The sequence below is a fragment of the Seriola aureovittata genome, chromosome 23, assembly GCF_021018895.1.
Source record: "Seriola aureovittata isolate HTS-2021-v1 ecotype China chromosome 23, ASM2101889v1, whole genome shotgun sequence".
Classification (NCBI taxonomy): domain Eukaryota; kingdom Metazoa; phylum Chordata; class Actinopteri; order Carangiformes; family Carangidae; genus Seriola; species Seriola aureovittata.
Genome location: NC_079386.1, coordinates 1,538,389 through 1,559,384, shown reverse-complemented (window position 1 = coordinate 1,559,384; position 20,996 = coordinate 1,538,389). Strand labels below are relative to the sequence as shown.

The 20,996-nt window shown below is 41.6% G+C and overlaps 1 protein-coding gene across 1 annotated transcript; it reads left to right on the top strand.

Annotated features, from left to right (window-relative positions):
- The first annotated feature begins 1,041 nt into the window (after positions 1-1,041).
- pygmb (phosphorylase, glycogen, muscle b) lies at positions 1,042-20,457 on the top strand. Its single transcript, XM_056369347.1, has 20 exons — positions 1,042-1,405; positions 4,160-4,261; positions 6,049-6,127; positions 6,244-6,347; positions 6,919-7,050; positions 8,622-8,733; positions 8,854-8,936; positions 11,872-12,015; positions 12,201-12,293; positions 13,410-13,556; positions 14,469-14,632; positions 14,732-14,846; positions 15,132-15,233; positions 15,320-15,467; positions 15,553-15,611; positions 16,169-16,310; positions 16,512-16,719; positions 17,162-17,296; positions 18,685-18,751; positions 19,297-20,457. The coding sequence occupies exons 1-20, from the start codon at positions 1,163-1,165 to the stop codon at positions 19,444-19,446; spliced, it is 2,529 nt and encodes an 842-aa protein (XP_056225322.1). The 5' UTR covers positions 1,042-1,162; the 3' UTR covers positions 19,447-20,457.
- Positions 20,458-20,996: the final 539 nt, after the last annotated feature.

Below are 20,996 nucleotides of genomic sequence, written 5' to 3'. Positions count from 1 at the left end.
CATGAATGAAGACTGGGATGTGGTTGAAAGCTCTACAGAAATGATAATAGATGACCCTGGATTAAGATTTCTTTTCCTTCATTAAACCAAGGTCAAGAACGAGCCTATATGTTTAATTGGATCTTTTTGAATTGTTGTTTTTATGCCTCCCAGAGGCATTATGTTTTTGCATTGTCCGTCCCATTCTTGTGAACATGATATCTCAGTAACACCTTGAGTAAACATCTTCAAACATTTACTTGGACTCAAGGATGAACTGATAAGAGTTTGGTGGGTAAAGGTCAAAGTTCAAGGTCACTTTGACCTCACATTTTTGTACATAATTCACAAATTCATACACTAATTATGACAACTTCATACACTAATAATGACACAAAATGACCGTAAGTGATGACATTTTAAATCCAAAAGTCAACTTCACTGTAACATCATATTAAAAAACTTCTGTCCATTATTCAACACTAACTCAGGAAGGAGGGATGTGATCATATTTCCTGATACTTGACTGGTTGGCGGGGCATACAACCTTAATTCTAGTTTATATTTTAACTCGTTCAAATATCCACATGTAAGTAAAACACATTTTACAGACTCAACTGGTATTTTTCTTCTTCGTTTTGCCTCTGTTGATCCTCTAGTTTCTGTACTTTTTTCTCCATCTACAAGTGAGGCAAATTATACAGATTAAGGCCGGAAGTACAGTGATTTTGACATAAAAATAAAAGCACGATTACCCATTTCCGCCATCTATTTTTCTTGCTAATTGACCAAATAATTTGTAAAAAAGAAATGCTATTCTCAGCTCTTTAGGATTCTTCTTAGCTAAAACTATCTATAGTTTGGATGTGAGTAGACGCTAATCATTAATCTGCTGCTTATGAAGGGAAATTAGCTTCATTGAGGCGTGTGACGCACTTTTTAATTCTCGATGGGTTCGTTAGCTGTGACAAATTTTGATTTTATTTTGAAATTCTTAGCAGGAAGTGGTTATTTCGTTCGGTGTAGTTTGACGCTGGCTACGTGACATAAAAGAGGCTGGTCACATCCCACAGGCTGACTGTGCTCGGTGCAGAGTCGGAAGGAAGGAGGACGGACTGTTTGTTCAAGTTCCCAAGTTTAATTCAAACATCCAGTGGACAGTGTAGACAGGACGTCAGGGAACATGGCCAAGCCGCTCACAGACCAGGACAAGAGGAAGCAAATCTCGGTCCGTGGCCTGGCCGGGGTGGAGAATGTTGCCGACCTGAAAACTAATTTCAACCGACACCTCCACTTCACCCTGGTGAAGGACCGAAATGTGGCCACCAAGCGGGACTACTATTTTGCCCTGGCCAACACAGTCCGAGACCACCTGGTGGGCCGCTGGATCCGGACGCAGCAGCATTACTATGAGAAAGACCCTAAAGTAAGCAGAGGGCTGATGCCGCAGTCCTGCACGCACGCACGCACGCGCGCACACACACACACACACACACACACACACACACACACACACACACACACACACACACACACACACACACACACACACACACACAGACAGCTGAGCAGTGGGCGGGGATGCCGGGCCCTCTGCTGCAACTGATGGCCCCTGCGCGTTCGCGTATATGTGTGTGCGCGTGTGTATGTTTGTGTGCTGCGTTCCTCTTCATATCCATTTATAGGAATGTTAGAGCTGTTTTGTCTCGACGCTCTGAGACAGTGTGTGTGTGTGTGTGTGTGTGAGGACTCTCCCTCTCCTCTGTGACAGACATGTCTGTTACATAACCTGCTGCTCTGTCACCTTCATCTGATGATGATGATGAGGAGCTACGTGCGCCACAGAGGACGCTGCAGGGCCGCCGTGCTTCAGATGTGTGCACCAAACACCGTGTTCTCCCCCTCTGTCTGGAATTAGGAGACTCAGCTGGTGGATGAAACGTGTTACGTAATTGCATGTTGTGCCCTCCCTCCATCCCCACCACCACCACCACACACTGCAGATCACAAAATGGCCACACATTGTTAAAAGGGCAGATCAAGATGTACTGCATAATGTTTCCAGTTACTGTCTCAGTTTAACACATAGATGTCCTGCACTCAGCTTCACTGTTGCTGGACCAGGAGGCTCAGTGGAAAATTCAACTTCATCATTTGTCATAGCCATAACCCTAAACCCACTACGTGAGGGTGATGCAGTGTTGTAGTACTCATGGAGGACTTGCGGCTCGACTTGGACTTGAGCCCTGCTGACTCACACTTGGACTTGGACTCGAGCACTGACTGCATTCAGGCGAGGGCTGAATAATTATTGAAGTTGCATTATGGCCAAAGGTAATATCCAAAGTGCAGGAGCTGCAGTTATTTGTTGAAGTTAAAATGTGTCACAACATCCCATAAATGAATCATTGTGGTGCTACAGAGACGCCCTGGACTACAAATCATTTTCTCCAGCTGTAAGAAGATGCTGGTTTAGCATCAATAGCCCCTCAACAACTTCCTGTGCCAAATTACCATTGCAGAGATCTTCAGATTAGACTGACCAAGTATGGTGTCAATGGAGGAGGAGTTATTAATGTACGACACCTGTACATGGCAAAAACTGTGACACAATTGCATCGTAAATCCAAGATGGCTGACTTCCTTTTGGGTTTAGGATTTGGCTCGTACAGGTGGGCAAAATGTACTGCAAGGACTATTTTGTTGAAATATTATAGGGGGCGCAATTGAGCCATTTTTCGTAGACCATGCGCAAAACATCTCTTCTCCATGCACCTGAAATCCCTCCAAATTGCAGTTAATATTTGCTAATAAGGATAATTAAAACTGAAAGCTGCCTTATACGGGCCCACGCCCTGTCATACATCTCAGGGCCGCCGTCAGGAGCCCCTTGACAGTCAACATGCATTACGCCCTGGATACGCCCCTTTTAAAAATGTCATTTTGCAAAGGGATACTTCCTGTTTTCAGTGGGTGGTTCAACGAGTATGACTTCATATTAGTTTGGAGGTGTCTTCAGTGTGGGGTTGTCATCAAACATGTCAAGTTTGGGGTTGACTGGACAATGTATATTACAGTTAAAACAACTTCCTGTTTAATGGTGAAACATCAAAATTCGCCGCCACAGTTCAACGAAGAGTCACTTTTCACTTTCAGGTGGTTTGAGGTGGGTGTGGTCAACCTGTTAGGAGATGTACATCAAAGTGGAAAAACGTGACATTTCCTGTTGACCACAGGAGGGCGCTATGATTAGAACAGAGTTTTGTCATGTACGTGTCTTCAGGCTGGGACTCTGTTTGGATGATGTGTGCTGGAGTTATAAAAACTTCGCCTTTCATGGTGAAACATTGAAATTCGCCGCGCCGCTATGGGCGGGCCTTTCAACGAAAACTCAAAAGCTTCACAATTTAACATCGCAAAGGTCTTAAGGTAAGAACATTAGACCAAATACGATGTCGATCAGAATGTTCTTCTAGAAGTTTGTTAAAGAATGATGTCCTTCAATCGCAAAAACTAAACTCAAAAATAATAGACACAACAATTCCAATAGGGTTTCATGTACAACCTTTGTAAACAGAGCACAGGCCCTCCTTATCTATTTATTCTGACCACCTGATGCCTTTGTCACTTTGGCATGTAGATTTTTCCGAGTACGACTCCCACCATCAGTCAGCAGCAAGGTCACGGACGTTGTATGGCAGAAGGTCAGAGACGCTGCCAAACTGTTTCACACGTCCTCGTAAAGTTTGGAGAATTGTTGCCATGTTTGTCAGGCCCTTCTTCAGTGCACACAGGGTGTATTCACATGTTGCAGAGCTGCGAACGGGGAAATGTGGTTGTGGTTTGATTCACTTCTCTGTGTAGTGTAAGTGATATTGTATTAGCTCTGCTGTTGTCTCTGACAGCTGCTGTTGTTTCCTACCAGAGATAATGTTACAGCACCATGAGAGACGGCAAACAGAGCACGTATGTCTTATTATTAGTGTCCCCCTGCTCTACGTTTTTTATTTTAATCTTTTGTATCCTGTCACATAGTGGATGATGTTTGCTGCTTTTGTAAAAGTTTTTGCAGGAAGATGTTATGATATAAAAAAACTGAAAGAACATATAAATTACTGCAGCTTTATATCAGGTGGAAATTTAAAGGCTTCACAGATTTGTTTCCTCTGTTCTCCTGCAGCGTGTCTACTACCTCTCCCTGGAGTTTTACATGGGCCGGACTCTGCAGAACACCATGGTTAATCTCGCTTTGGAGAATGCCTGTGATGAAGCCACATACCAGGTAAGGCAAAGGATCATGGGGGAAAAGGACACAGGAATTAAGGACATTCCCAAATGAATCCCACAAAGAACAGAACTGAGGGTATCAAACCTAGAAAAACAAACCAAAATGATAAAAGGTGTCATCCCAGAACGTCCCAAAAACATTCACACATTCAGAGATGGAGACGGAGGTAGACTCTGCCTTAATTGGCCGATGCATGAGTATAAATGATGGTTCCTTTGCTAATTCTGTGATTTCTAAACCACCACAAATAGCTAGTGTTGGATAAAATGTAGCTACAGGTTTGTTTATACTCTTCTATAGTCCAGCAGCTGTACTTCCTGTCAGGGGTGGTGGAGAATGACGGGTCAGCTCTGGTGTAGACTAGTTGTTGGATGTTTTAAATTCCCACTTCCTCTCACCTCCACATTATATGATTTTAATTTTGCACATCTCTTAATATGGCAGTCATCAGAGGTGGAGAGGATAGGGGGGGTACTGTAGGGGCCGGCTTGGGACTGAACCACAGTCTTCAGAGTCGGTGCAAAAGGGCATTGAAGGGGTTCTCAGGTGAATCAGTATTACACAAGAGACAGATAACACGTGTGAAGATCCAGGAAAACTGGATCCTCAATCCTGTAATGCAACCAGTGGTAACTTTTCATCAGCCTCCATGGGAAATGCTCGGGAGAAGTAAAGGTAGCAGTATCACTATGGAGTCATCGGAGTGCCATTTTAAAAAAAAAAAAAAAAAAAAAAAACAAAACAGAATCACCTCCTCGTGGTTGTCTGCCTCCTTCACTCAGACTAGTCATAGAGAAATATGAACCATTTGTATTGAAAATCATCATAATTGCTGTGAAGTTTTGAGTAATGGCTAGAGTGTTTTGCAAAGTCACAGTGACCTTGACCTTTTGACTTTTAACCACCAAAATCTAATCAGTTCTCCAAAGTGAACGTTTGTACCAAATGTGAAGGGATTCTCTTGAGGAATTCTCGAGATATTGCGTTCACAAGGCCAAAATCTTGTTTTGTGTTGTGACATCACTGTGACCTTGACCTTTGACCTTTAGCCACCAAAAATTCTAATCAGATTATCCTTGAGTCCTTGCGTAGGTTGTGCCAAATTTGACGAAATTTCATCAAGGTGTTACTGAGATAAAAGAATAAAAACGTTTGTGTTTACCGTATTGTTGAAAAGTTTAAATGTACATATTTTTTTATTTATTCCTGTTTTTATTTCCTCATCTATTTTCTTTCTTTCTTTTTCGTGGCACTCCTGTGACTCCATAAACCACAGTGTAGACAGAGTAGAATAAACGCGGGTACCTCAAAACTTTCTTGTCTTTAAAGCTCCATGACTCGGTTTATAACTCAGACTTCCTGTGATAGATCTCTGGTGTCAAAGCTCAAGTTGGAATAAGTCTGGTGACATCATCAGGGGTTATTTTCTCAGAGTTAAAAGCTCCCTTGGGTCACAGAAGACATTATACAACTGTTTTCACAGGAGCAGTCCCTTTTAATGGCCACGAGTACCAGTGTTTGATACCACAGTCACAACAACACAAACCCAGACATCAGGAGGGGGACGTCAGTGACATCCAGGTTTTAGTTTGAGGCTGCGGCTTTAAGAAAAGACGAGGGTCAGCCTGATTTCCACTTCAGTTAAAATCAAAATGTTGAGCCCTGAAACACCTCACATTACTGTGTTGTTTTAACATGGAGAGGAATGACACATGTATTTATAGCTGGACCCAGAGGTCACTGCAGCTTTCTTTGTAAGCAAATGTTGGTGTGTTCCTCAGCTGGGTCTGGACATGGAGGAGCTGCAGGACATCGAGGAAGATGCCGGTCTAGGCAATGGCGGGCTGGGTCGTCTGGCTGGTGAGCTCCTGCTCTCTTCTGATTGGCTGCTGACACAGTGATGTTTAGTGCTGTGGACAGCCTTGTCTTACCCCACACCCCTCCCTCCTCCTCTTTTATCTCTGTTGTCTCCTCAGCCTGTTTCCTGGACTCCATGGCATCTCTGGGTCTGGCCGCTTATGGATATGGAATCCGCTATGAGTTCGGCATCTTCAATCAGAAAATTGTCAATGGCTGGCAGGTATATTCACCGAGTGGAGTGTCCTGTCCACAATGCATTCCCTCAGGCAATGAAGCAGCCAATAATAGGCCTGAAGAAATTGTTAGTGATGCATCACAGCAGATGGCGACAGCTCCGTGCAGCATGTAAACAAAATACCAAATAGAGCGCAGCCAGTCCTTAACATCCATTTTAGGATTAATATATCCCATCATGCATTGTTTCTGACATTTGCATGCATCGGTATGTCAAAACATGCCACGACATTTCGACAATAATAAATGCCATTTGAAGTTTTATTTATAAAAATCTTAAATGAACTATAGAAGGATATGGAAACCTTGGCATGTCTACATGGGAATCAAATCTAAAAATGAAACATTTCCTTAAAAATGTTACAGCAAGTTTATATGTTTAGCATCATTTTGTCTTTTCTATGTTTTCTTATTCTCCCCACAATCCCTGTATTTCACAGTTCAGCTTATCTCACATTTAAATAATACCTGTAAATATGGTAAATGTGAACATCAGGAAGAGCCACAGTGGCATGTCTTAAAGCACATGAGATAAACACAGTGTCATGACTCCACAGGTGGAAGAAGCCGATGACTGGCTGCGTTACGGTAACCCCTGGGAGAAGGCTCGGCCCGAGTACATGCGCCCGGTCCATTTCTATGGCAGAGTGGAACATACAGCTGATGGAGTGAAGTGGGTCGACACACAGGTTAGCAGGAGAGGACTCACACCACTACAGGACTGTACACACTGTACACGACTACAGAAAGATGGATGAATGTGTTATTATAATATGACTATTAATAATAATTAATGCACAAATTTACCTAGTTTCCTGCATGGAGCTGGACTAATACGAGATTGTTCAGGCTAATATTGATTTTAGCACAGTTTGAACAAGTAGAACGTTAGAACAATTACATCAGTTAGATCAGTTAGAATGCCATAACAATTCAATTGTTTGAACAGTAAAACATTAGAAAAAGTTACAACCGTTAGATCAGTTAAAATAGTTAAAACACTAAGAACAGTTAGAATGTTATAACAGTAGAGCAGTTAATGTTAGAACAGTTAGAATGTTATGAAAGTTCTAATGTTAGATCGGTAGAACAGTTAGTGTTAGAACAGTTAGAATGTTAGAATGGTAGAACAATTAGTGTTAGAAAAGTTAGAATGCTAGAACGGTCAGAATGTTAGAACGGTAAAACAATTAGTCTTAGAACAGTTGGAATGTTAGAACAGTCAGTGTTAGAACAGTCAGTGTTAGAACAGTAGAATAGTTAAAATGTTAGAACAGTTAAAATGTTAGAATGGTATGAACAATTAGTGTTAGAAAAGTCAGAATGTTAGAACAGTAGAACAGTTAGTGTTAGAATGTTAGAACGGTAGAACAGTTAGTGTTAGAACAGTCAGTGTTAGAACAGTAGAACAGTTAGTATTAGAACAGTCAGAATGTTAGAACACTTACAATGTTAGAATGGTAGAACAGTTAGTGTTGGAACAGTTAGAATGTTAGAACGGTAGAACAGTTAGTGTTAGAATAATTACTACAATTACTACAGTTAGAAATTTAAAACAGTTAGAATGTTGGAACAGCTCTGAACATTTTCATTTGTGAGTTCTGTCCATTTTTGAAGTGGACTGTTAGAACAGTTACAACATTAGAACCATTAGCACAGTTCTGATTACTGCTCATTAGTTATTTCTGTCTATTAATTTTTTACCTGTCTTTTGTTACTGGTTTGAAGTGGGCGGGGCTCAGTTGGGAAAAGCTGACCAATCGGAGTTTAGTAGTCAAAATAAAATGATGACAGATGTGGGGTCATTACTTATGCATTAAGCATTCACTCAGATGTCCTGATGAAGCTTCATGAGCTTGTGTTAACTCTTAGTATATAATAGAAAAAAATGTTAATTTCTAAAAATTAGGATTGGTTGTTGTAGTCATGAATATTTAAAGTTCTCTCTCTCTCTCTCTCTCTCTCTCTCTCTCTCTCTTCTCTCTCTCTCTCTCTCTGTCTATATATTGCATTGTATATTTAGTTGCCATTTCTGTATTGACATTTCTTGTTATTATAGTGATATGTCTAATATCCACCAATCAGCCACACTGATGCATTGGTCAGTCTATACATGAAATGTCCTGACAGATATTGAGATCAGCTAACCACAGCATTGATTCCAGATAATCAATATCCGTATTGATGTTAAAATGTTTGCACAGAGAAATAATGTATTAACGAGCAGCGTATTTAATATATAGGATTTTGTTTTGATCAGGTGGTCCTGGCTCTTCCCTATGACACCCCAGTGCCCGGCTACAGAAACAACATTGTCAACACCATGAGACTGTGGTCTGCCAAGGCTCCATGTGACTTCAACCTCAAAGACTGTGAGTGTTCATCAGCCACTGAATACAAATCTAAAGAAGCTTAAACAATAAGAGAAAAAATGAAGAATCTGAATTGGAATAGATTAGCATGAGTTGCTCAGAGTTCTTTTTGTCCTACAGTTAATGTTGGCGGCTACATCCAAGCTGTGCTGGATCGAAACCTGGCAGAGAACATCTCCAGAGTTCTCTACCCCAATGACAATGTAAGTGGATTTATTTACACCAACTCTTCTTCTGTCTACATTTTACTGTGTAGCGTCCGTCCAGTTTATTGCCACTTATTACGTCCACCAACGTAAGATGAGAGAAAAACTTTATCGTCCATTAGATTTACATAAAATGGAAATTTGTCTTTGATAAACCTGGCAACACAGTGAAAACGCAAAGGAGGTTATGTTTAAATGATTGTATTATGATAATAAGACGATTAATGATGATGATGTTGGAACAATTGGAACGTTAGAACAGTTGGAACACTTAGAACGTTAGAATATTAGAACAGTTTGAATGTTAGAACAGTTGGAACGTTAGAATGTTAGAACATTAAAACGTTTTTCACTTGTTTTGGTGGAGGGATGAGGGAGGGGCCTGGGAAGAACCCATTAAATTTTGGGGTAGATCCAGATGCCTCCATGCGAGCGTCAGTCAGAGCCAGGGGAATATTGTTTTTGGGTTGTCGGTCCATCCGTCCCATTCTTGTGGACACGATATCTCAGTAACGCCTTGACAGAACTTCTATTGGACACAAACATTCAAGGGCATTCATACAAGAACTCAAGGATGAACTGATTACATTTTGATGGTCAAAGGTCAAAGGTCAGTGTGACCTCACAAAATACTTTTTAGCCATTACTCCAGACTTCATTCAGCAATTATGACCAAATTTCACACAAATGGTTCATATTTTATATGACTCTGGTCACATCCCTGTTCATCCAGACACTACTGTGAGTGGAGGAGGCAGACAACCACGAGGAGGTGATTCTAGTTTATCTTAAATGTGGTTCATGTTGTTTGACATGCATTGGCAGAGATCTGCGGTCTCAGAGTGCCCCTCTAGTTTTGGCCAACACTTTCTGGACTCGCCAAGCTAAACGCACGATGAGACAGGAAACACAAGCAGTCAGATAATCAGCTGTTTGTGCAGATGATCTAAACAACTTCAAAAGTTCTGTTCTGATACTTTCTGAACACTCTCAGGCGAAGAAGAAACTCTGGTCAAAACATCGGTCAAAACTGTCGATGAGATCATGGCCATGTCTATATTGTTAAATGAACCCAGTGATTCTAAGAGAGTGATGGGTCAGAGTGTCATACAAGCGTTCAGAAGTAGCCAGCAAGTGGTTAGAACATTTCTTCATCTCACAGTCAAACATTTCATTCAGAAATTTAGAGGATTAACTACAAAAAATACTCAACCAATATTTATTCATGTGTTTTTGATGCACAGCACAAAGTACTAAGTAGTATTAGTATTATGTTTCTCCTAGCTTTCTGTGTTTCACCAGACACCAGTCTGTAGAGATCTGTAACCTGATGCTGGCCAGTGTTTTAAAGCTACACCATTCAATATGTTTTAATCAGATTATTACTTGTGTAAGTGTGAAAAGCAGTCAGTTGTGGTGATGAACCCACAGTTCAGAGCTCTTTAGCCTCTTTTAGCGCATTGTTTTTGTTTTATGATGCACAAATTATTCACTCATCAGCTAAAAACAACAGCAGGCAGCTCTGATAAACCCACTGTTCACATGTTACATGTTCAGCACCAAACAGCAGATAACAACTAGAAAACAAACATAAAGCCAGATATTTACTCTGGATCTGGTAGAGACCAAAAGTTGGAATTATCAGGTGGACACGAGCATGAATGTTAATGTTGCTCTGTGTCTGCTGGATGTGTAAAAAAAATCAATCAATCAATCAGTTGTACAGCACTTTTCATACAAACAATGTAACACAAAGTGCTTTACAGAATAAAAGCAATAAATGAAACAACCCCTTCCACTCTCTCTCTCACACACACATTTATACACACAACAATAAATGACCAAGTAATGAATAAAAACAATAAAAATAAGAGGAACAGAGGAAACGCTGTCATGAATCTCATAAATTTGCACTGAAGACTGGAAAGCAGAGATAACGTGATAAAGATAAGATAATGAAATGGTAAAAGGAGGAGATGTTTGGAAGTGAGTAAAACCAGAAATTAAACTACTTTTTACAAGCCTCACCAGAGACTCTTGAGAAAGAAGCCAGTTAGTCATTTCCTATAACTGTGTCACATGGTTTCTCCTCCTCCCTTTAGGAAACCAGCAGCAGGTTGTGTGTGTGAACCTGATCACAGATCATTCTTTCTCCCCATAGTCACAGAGATAAATATTGGATCAATTTCTCACAAGCCACAGATCTTCAGAAGATTCTGACATCAAAATGTCATTTCTCAGACAGATCAGGAGGAAATGAACTTAATTGGAGACCTGTCTCTGCCTCAGCTACTAAGTCTCATCAGCTCTCGCAGCAGATTTCTTCTTTCTGTTGGTTCTGGTTCTGGTGTCACGTCTGCAGTAGAGCTGCAGAAGTCGCCTTCCAACCAGATAAACAGAAGTTCAGAGGGACCTATATGAAAAACCATGAATTAAAACTTGTGTTTCTTTGCTTAATAATACTATTATTGTTATTATTGAAGTGTTTTTGGAGGGAAAACAGAGTATTGGACTGATATGATCTTGTTCTGGGTTGGTCGGATATAAAATAGCAGATTAAAACGAGCAGCAAAAAGGTGAAAAAGTATATATAGAGTTGTATTGTGTTGTTGTTTTGACATGAACAAGCAATCATGACCACGCCCACTTAGGAAACAGGAAGTTTATAACATTTCTTACCATTGTCGGCGCAGCCAAGAATCTTTGCTTTAGAGAATCTTTGGCCTCACCAGTTTTCTAGGTTGGAAATGTGTCGGATGTTGAGTATTTAGCTCGTTGTGGAGCATCGCTGCCCCAAGTGGTTAAAAAACTGCAGCTTTATCTCAAACAGAAACGCAGCTGTTACCTCCAGATTAAAATGTATGTAAATTAGCACAGGTGCTGTGAAACTGTCCTGCTGGTTGTAACAGCTGTCTGTGTGTTCTCTGTCCAGTTCTTTGAAGGGAAGGAGCTGCGTCTCAAACAGGAGTACTTTGTCGTAGCTGCAACTCTTCAAGACATCGTCCGACGATTCAAGGCCTCCAAGTTTGGCTCCACAGAGTTTGTGCGGTTGGACCTTTCTACACTGCCAGACAAGGTCAGAGATCCATCATCCAATCATATCATATTAAATGATCATATGTTACAAATTACACTATATAAGTATGTCAGCCAATCCAGACCTTTTTTAGATTTAGATGACAACAGTTTTTTTTAATTTTATTTTTTTTACCAAATGTCTGCCATGTTTGTTAATGTGTAAATCTGCCATCTGATCTGCAGGTGGCCATCCAGCTGAACGACACTCACCCTGCTATGGCCATCCCTGAGCTGATGAGGATCCTGGTGGACATGGAGAAACTCACTTGGGAGAAGGTATGTGGATTGCCAGCAGTGCAGTCATACACACAGCTCCACTTCTCTGCATCAACACTTGGGACTTTAAGCAGCTACGGCTGAGTCGCCTGTATACATTCCAATGCGTTGCCATAGTAATGGAAATCAAACATCGCTAAGCAACATTTAACTCTGACAACGGTTACTTCGCTACTTCAGGAAACTGAGGTGTCTCTTAAAATGACAGAGAGCTCTCGCTATTTACTTTAGAGACAATTAATATTAGATGAGAAGTTTGTATAAATCTGTCTGTTACTTCAGCACCAAGGACAGCGTCATGGTTTCATCAATACACAGCACGGTGAGGTGTTTAAGGTTTCCCCATCACCTACTGGAACATGAGCCTGTGGTCACCTCTCAGCATCTGGAGCGCTGCTGGCGATGGCTGACATGTCTATGATTAAACTGGAAAAATCAGTCAAATTAGCAGCTGTCATTAACAGATATACTCATAATCACTAAAACTACTGATGGTATAATTGAATATGAACGAAATGACAGTTTCAAACATGACTCTTTAACGTATCACAAGGCAAACTAGTCTTTCTCCCGCAGTAGACAGTTGGGCTGCAACTTCAGTCGGTGTCGACAGAATCTACGTCATCACATCATGCTGTAGCCGTCCCTTCAACTGTCGCTGCTTAAAGTTCCTAGTGACACAGCAGCACGTCAGCCAGAGCAGAATTTCACATCAGTCAGAATTTAAGTCACACCCTGTGACAGGAAGTGAGCGATGAACTTTGTCATACAGGATCATCTTTTTCACAAACTGTAGAAAACAAAAACTATGATCCACACTTTATTAGAAGACAAGATGTTAAGTCAGACTACATTTTCATCTTCTGTCATTTCTTACACAGAATACATTTCATTCAGTGTATTCAGTATTTGTATTTCATTTATTTAATGTTAGAAAAAAATACAAAATATCCATATTTTAATTTCATTTCCAGCTGCTGCCTGTTGTGGTGAGTGTGAGATGCATGAGTGTATCAGGTTGGGTTTGCACTCTCTCAGACTCTGGTGTGTATGTATGATGATGTCAGATCTCTCTAACCCACCTGCCTGTGACTCCGCCCCCCCCTCTGTCTGCAGGCCTGGGACATCGTGGTCCGTACCTGTGCCTACACCAACCACACCGTCCTGCCTGAGGCTCTGGAGCGCTGGCCCGTTGACCTCTTCCAAAACCTCCTGCCTCGTCACCTGGAGATCATCTACGAGATCAACAGAAGGCACCTGGAGGTACGAGGGGAGAGACTCACGTTTCTGTACTTATGTTTATGAAGGCTTTAAGTCTTTTCTGTCAGGATTGATAAGATTTCGAGAAGCATGCATGTTCGAGGTCCTGCAGTGGAGACAATGCACCAGATCCACAAACAACGGTTTATTCATAGATTTATTTTCAAAGTGGGTTTTCCATCCCCTGACCATATCACCCATACTGTGGTAATATAGGGGAGATACATATGTGATGCCTTTACTGTCTTGCTCAGGTTTTTATTCCACTGTGCCGATGACAGTCAGTAGCTGGAGACATATTGTTTTCAGGTTGTCCCTCCGTTCCATTCTTGTGGACACGATATCTCAGTAATGCCTTGAAGGAACTTCTTAAAATCTGGCAAAAACATTCACTTGGACTCAAGGAAAAACTGATTAGATTTTGGTGGCTAAAGGTCAAGGTCACGGTGACCTCACAAAATGTGGTCTTTGCCTTGTGAACGTAATATCTCCGCAAGACCTTGAGGGAATCTCTTCAAGTTTGGCACAAACATTCACCTGGACTCAAGGACCAACTGATTAGATTTTAGTGGCTAAAGGTCAAAGTCAGTGGTGAGCTCTTTCGCCCATTTATGGCAAAACCCAGCAGCATTAGGTGTCTCACATGGTGTCTCCACTACAAACAGGAAGTACTATAAATCCGAATTTAGTTTCTTCTGTTGTCTTCTCTCCCACCACAGCCATCAGTCGCTGACATCCTTAAATCTCTGATGTATTGAAAGATGAACTTTAAGTCTGGGCGTGTGCTTCTTCAAGGGGGAAATAACTCTGATAAGACCTGAATGATATTCTAATCTTAATTTTTGAGGTGTTGGTGGGTTTGTTCTCAGTTACATCTGTGATGTACTCAGACGTCTCTCTTCTTCACTTGTGCAGCGCATCGCTAAGCTTTACCCAGGCGACTTCGATCGCATGCGCAGAATGTCGCTGATCGAGGAAGGGGACGTCAAGAAAATCAACATGGCTCACCTGTGCATCGTGGGATCTCACGCTGTCAACGGAGTGGCTCGTATCCACTCGGAAATCATCAAAGACACAGTGTAGGAAAACCTGACCTACTCTGCAGCCTCAGATTTGATGTGTTCAGGTTTTTCTGTGCTGACACTTGAATAAGTCTTGTGGTTCCTCTCCTTCACCAGGTTCAAGGATTTCTACGAAGTCGACCCTAAGAAGTTTCAGAACAAGACCAACGGTATCACACCCCGGCGCTGGCTGGTCATGTGCAACCCTGGTCTGGCTGAGGTCATCGCTGAGGTGCGTTTGTTCTTGTTCATACAGAGCTCTTAAGAGGGATAATTGTGATCATCCAGAGTCCTGGAAACTAAAACTGTGCTGACTGAACCATCAGTATAAAAGATTCCGAGAGAAGCCTGAGAGAGGAGATGTTAAACTACACTGAGATGGTTTTTGGTTCTTAAAACCACAAATGTATCTTTTTATGGATCAACACTTCAAATAAAACACAGGAGAAGAGGAAAATATGGAGCTTTAAAAAATTGGAGGTGGGGGATGCAGCTTCACTGACTGTTCCTCTTGCAGAGGATTGGTGAGGACTACATCCGCGACCTGGACCAGCTGAAGAATCTTCTGGACTTTGTCGACGATGACGCCTTCATTCGAGACGTCGCCAAAGTCAAACAGGTGAGAGCTTAAAGGAAGACAACGGTTTATTATGTCTTTGTCCGTTTGTTTCTAATCGCGTTGCTCTGCTTGAACTGAACTTTCAGGAGAACAAGATGAAGTTTGCCGCCTATCTGGAAGAGCAGTACAAGGTGAAGATCAACCCCAACTCCATGTTTGACGTCCACGTGAAGAGGATCCACGAGTACAAGAGACAGCTGCTCAACTGCCTCCACATCATCACCCTGTACAACCGTGAGTTTCTTCTTTTACTCAGCTGCTGGGAAAACATGCAGTGGATATTTAGAGATGAGGTAAACTCTTTCTTTTTTTTTTAAAGGCATCAAGAAGGAACCCAACAAGTCGTGGACCCCCAGAACAGTCATGATTGGAGGAAAGGTGAGAAGTGTGTAGTTTGGAATTATGCCAGAGTCTTTGCAAACCAGGAAATGGTTTTAGCAATATTGCTGGTGAAGGGTCTGAGTGAAGCTTCACAGGGTCTTAATGCTGTCACTGTGAGGTTGCCACCTTCAGTACCATCCCCTCTGTACAGAGATGAAAACCGAAACCTGTACTGATCAGCCCTCGTCACCTGCACTGTAGCCAGAGACACGCACAGGAAGACATGAAGTGTTTTTCAGGGGGGGCTACATTTTGTCCATACACTGTGAATAAAGATGGACGTAGCCTCTGTGACGTCACCCACAAGTTTCTGAAGAGCGGTTTTGAAGCTCAGAGTGAAATGTGAAAAGCTTTTCCCTTTTTAAAAAAAAAAAAAAAAAAAAAAAAAAAAAAAGATCACCACCATCACAGCTCAATGAAATGATGATGAAATAATGATTTTTCTACAAACATTTGATTCCACACGGATTGAACAGTTTTTTCTTCCCACATTCAGAAAACCTTCTTTATAACCAGGCTGTACTTGGTGACATGATGGTCCTCTGTGTTTCCAGGCGGCTCCAGGTTACCACACTGCCAAGATGATCATCAAGCTGATCACATCGATCGGAGACATCATCAATAATGACCCAGTGGTGGGAGACCGCCTGAAGGTCATCTTCCTGGAGAACTATCGCGTCACTCTGGCTGAGAAGGGTAATGGATGCTGTTAATCTTATTATGGTTTTTAAACTCTTATCTCTGTCGAACATGAGGCTGGAAAGTCCTGAACCGTCCTGAACTTTGATTTTCACACTGAATGATTCGGCTCAGTGTCTGGAAGCTGGAAGCTGGGTCAGATTGGCGATGCACCGACGTGATATACTGAGTATCTGTCCAACTGTCCCCTCTGTGCAGCCATCCCTGCAGCGGACCTGTCGGAGCAAATCTCCACAGCAGGCACCGAGGCCTCCGGCACCGGGAACATGAAGTTCATGCTGAACGGCGCCCTCACCATCGGCACCATGGACGGAGCCAACGTGGAGATGGCAGAGGAGGCCGGAGAGGAGAACCTCTTCATCTTTGGCATGAGGGTTCCTGATGTTGAGGCTCTGGACAAGAAAGGGTGAGTCTCATCATGGTGTAATAGGACTGATATTACACACCCGAGACTGTGTTTGTAAATGAGTGTAACATCAGCATAGTACTAAAAAGTAATTAAGACAGTGAATTGACTATGTGGTGTCAGTTATTTGTAATATCTGTCTTAAATATGCTAATATTAGCTAACATTAGCTACTGGTCATATTATAAACAAGTAAGGCTCTAACAAAACCTCTGAGTTTATTGTATTGGAGAAAGATGAGCTATATTGTTTATGAATTTAACTTTTCATTTGTAAGAGGAAAGACGTGTTGAGGGGTGGCCATTTTTTCAAATCCCCTAACCGGGACTGGTAAGTGAACCGCACGTTCATGTATGTGCACATGCATTTGCTCATGCACGGACCATAAGCTGTTTCCTCAGGACACCTTAACCCAGTATTTTCTAAATGTCTTTGTCCCCAGCTATGACGCTGTGTCGTACTACAACCGCATCCCAGAGCTGAAGCAGGCCATGGACCAGATATCAGGAGGCTTCTTCAGCCCCGACCAGCCCGGCCTTTTCAAAGACCTCGTCAATATGCTGATGCACCATGACAGGTAGGAGACACACTAACACTGAGGCTGGGGAATCAGCACTTTGTAGAGGCCGACACACAGCCCACACCTGTCTCCTGCAGTGTTATTAGTGTTTCGCTGTTATCCACTGTCAAACGAATGTGAATGAACCCACTCCAAATTACACTTTGCTTTCTTTGATTATGTGACGGATATGATCCGATATGATTTATTTATGGGTTGCAGATGTAATCTTCAAGGGATAACATGTTAAAGTGAAGACAAGGAAAAACAAGACATGTAACATAAAACTAAACAATAAAAACCTAACATCCCAAAATATGTCACCACAAGTTGAATAAAAAATAACAGCCACATCACAAACACTAAGTGCCACAAAGACAGTTAGGATGGCTGAAGTAGAATTGTGAGTTAATAATTCTTTTATTAATCTGTGACACTTCTCAAAGACCCTGTGTAGCACGAGGCTGGTGTAAGACAAGGAGCTTTTGGCAACATAATTTACTCAACACCTCACATGAATGCACACAGTAGCTATGCTGACACTGTACCATTGGTATTATTATTATTATTATTATTATTATTATTATTATTATTATTATTATATTATTATTTTATTGGTATTATAGTGAACACAGGTATTTAGGAGGATGCTCAATAATAATGTACAGGGATGTTATGATGGTATTGACGATAACCGTGATATTTAAAAAATGAAAGATTGATATCATATTAATTATACACATGATAATATGACGTTGCCTTTTCACTGTCCATTAAGTGTAATTGTACTGTTTGTACTTGAACCCCACTGTATGTAAGAAATTAAACTAGCCCTAAAATAGACCCCTGTGGTACTCCACATGTAACATACTAGATTCTGATTCAGCCCCATCAACATCACAGACTTTACTTCTTCCTATAATGCAGGAAGTAAACTAGTTTATGATCAAACCCCACACATTGTAACTTTGACACTGTGAAGAATTGTACAATGTAGTCAAAGGCCTTCAGCAGATCCAGCTACATCACACCCGCATCATTTCCTCCATCAACGTTTAGTCATAAAATCAAACAGCTGGATAAGACGTGTGAGTAGAGGAAGACTGTTCTAAAGTTGTAGAACCTCCTCATTTTCAACATCTAGTCTACAGTTTTTCTCATGGTGAATTTAGACATGTTGACCATGTGACTAACTTCACTAGAAACTAAATCTGCCTTGGATAAGATCCAAACTAGATGTACCTGCACACCAATCCCATTTTAATGGAATCATAATGTCATCATAATCAAATTGTAAATTAAATCTCTTAAACTTTCTGAAATAAAAATCTTGTTGTCAAATAAGGTCTAAGAAGTCGCGTGATTAGAGTGCATCATCTCATCCATCTTGACTGTCTGTGCTGCAGGTTCAAGGTGTTTGCAGACTACGAAGACTACATCAAATGCCAAGAGAAGGTCAACGTGCTCTACAAGGTCAGTATACGTTCATTAATCTGTCAAAACAGCGCCATCGATCACTGAGATCAACTGTTAAACCTCGGTTTTTATTGTCATCACTTCCTGTATGTATGTGTGAAATTCTGTCAGTTCTCTGTTGCACCCTTTACAGACATGTTATGTATTAGATGAATACATCTATGTTGAGATGTGCTCTATACTATACTGTACTATACTTCACTGCCATACTGTTTTTTACTTTACTGTATTATGCTGTGCACTGTACTATTGTAGTATTGTACTATTTTGCCATACAAAGCATACTAGGTCTGTTTCACAGGTTTTATCATATGAAAGTAGGTCATAAATTATACCATGCTGAGTTATACTGTACTAATATCATATAATTTCGATTCTAGACAGTGCTACATTATACTACATGGTACTGTAGTGTTATAATATACTGTACTATATGGTACTGTATTATACTGTGCTATATATATATTGCAACAGCCCAGTTTTCTGTCAAGAATCAGTGAAGTCACATCTCGTCTTCCACTGCCCCTCCTCCGTTATAACAGAACCCCAAAGAGTGGACCAAGATGGTGATCCATAACATCGCCGGTTGTGGTAAATTCTCCAGCGATCGCACCATCTCCCAGTATGCCAGGGAGATCTGGGGCATGGAGCCCAGCCTGGAAAAGATCGCTGCTCCCGATGATCCTCGCTAAAGCACCACATCTCCTCCACCTCTCTGTAGCCCGCCACGTGGTCCAGCCGCCGGAGATCAACCCTGTAGCTTCTTCACTGTGCACTGTGGCATTATTTCTCCACTTTACTGATCCCCATACTGCCTCTACGACTTGCACTTCCTCTGGCACTAATATGTATCCAAATGGGCTTATTCAGAATCTGTATTAGTTTTCCCTGTGTGCACCAGCAATACATATTCTCACTGTTGAGTGAAAACCTTGCATCTCCACCTCAGAGTTTTGTCAAAGTGCCCAGTACGCCCCTTATTTTCCAAAATGTCCTCACCACTGATGTTTGAGAATTCAAGGTCAAACGAGTGTTATACCAGGGTGTGATCTTCCAGCAGACCTGGACTTCCATATTCTGGTTTTCACACAACAGTGATGTCCTGACTACATTGCCCTTCTACTTCCGAGCCTTGACGGCGACTAAAACCCAGCAAAAATGCCAACAGACCTCAGAACTGTGTTGGTTCCAGACCAGCCCGCGTCTTCCACGACTGAGAGCCTCGACGCAGCACTGTGACTGGACGGTGTTGGATGGAAGCCATGTCTCCATATTCACAGCTGATCAACCTCCATATCAATATCTCACTGCCCTGTCAGTGTTTGTGTTCTCTGGTGTTTGCTGAATGTATTTGTGTTGTCGGTGATGGTCAGAGGAGCCCTGCATCGACCCGTCAGTTTACCTGTGACCTCCTCAGCATGTTTGTGCGTCTCTCTGTCCCTAAAGTGTCCTGTGTTAGAAAATAACCAAGCCTCTTCTGCCTAAAACCTAAGTGACTGAACTTCTCTCGAAGGTGTGTGTTCTCTGTAGTGTAGCTGTGTGTGTTTAACATAGGACGTGTCTATGACGCTGTGGATCTCAGTCTGATTGATGTACTGTAACAGCATCCTGTCTGACTGCAGGAGGAGCTGTCACTGGAGCTAATGTTTCCACTGTCAGTCAGAGCTTTTCTTCTTCTTTAGTCAATAAATGACTAAAAACAGTTTCATGTCTCTGTTCACTCCTGCACCTCTGTAGCACAAATGAAATAAGAGCTGGGGACAGCTGCATAAAACACCAGAAGTTAAAATATTCCTTAAAGTCTGAGTTAAGATTTCTTCAAACTAAAAAAAGTTGCACGTTCATGCAAATGTTCATTTAAGAATTTAAGGTTTTCTCCTTATCTTAGTCTCAAACTTTAGGAATCACTTAGTCAGTTAAACTGTCGCTCAAAAGACCTTAGAGACCAGAGTTCACCATGGTGACGTTCCCGTCAAGACAACAGCAAATTACAGACGTAGCTGCACACCTCTTTAATGTTACCCACTTCCCAAAAGTGATAATGGTTATCAGAACTGCTATTGGCAGCAAACCAATTGTCTCCATGGAAACAGTAGGATTTTACTGCTGTAAATCTGTTTTAGTGCTGTAAATTACTTAAAAGGTTTCCTTAGTTAAGGAAATAAGTTAAGAGATTCTGTGCAACACCCTTAGGGAGAAATTAAACCTTAAGTGTCATTACTTAAGTAGAAAAGGTGTTTTG

Excerpts from the sequence above, each read along its gene's own strand:
- pygmb (XM_056369347.1), top strand. The coding sequence starts at position 1,163 with ATGGCCAAGCCGCTCACAGACCAGGACAAGAGGAAGCAAATCTCGGTC. Across the intron at positions 8,734-8,853 it reads TGACTTCAACCTCAAAGACT|TTAATGTTGGCGGCTACATC; the intron begins GTGAGTGTTCAT and ends TTTGTCCTACAG. Across the intron at positions 14,847-15,131 it reads TGGCTGAGGTCATCGCTGAG|AGGATTGGTGAGGACTACAT; the intron begins GTGCGTTTGTTC and ends TTCCTCTTGCAG.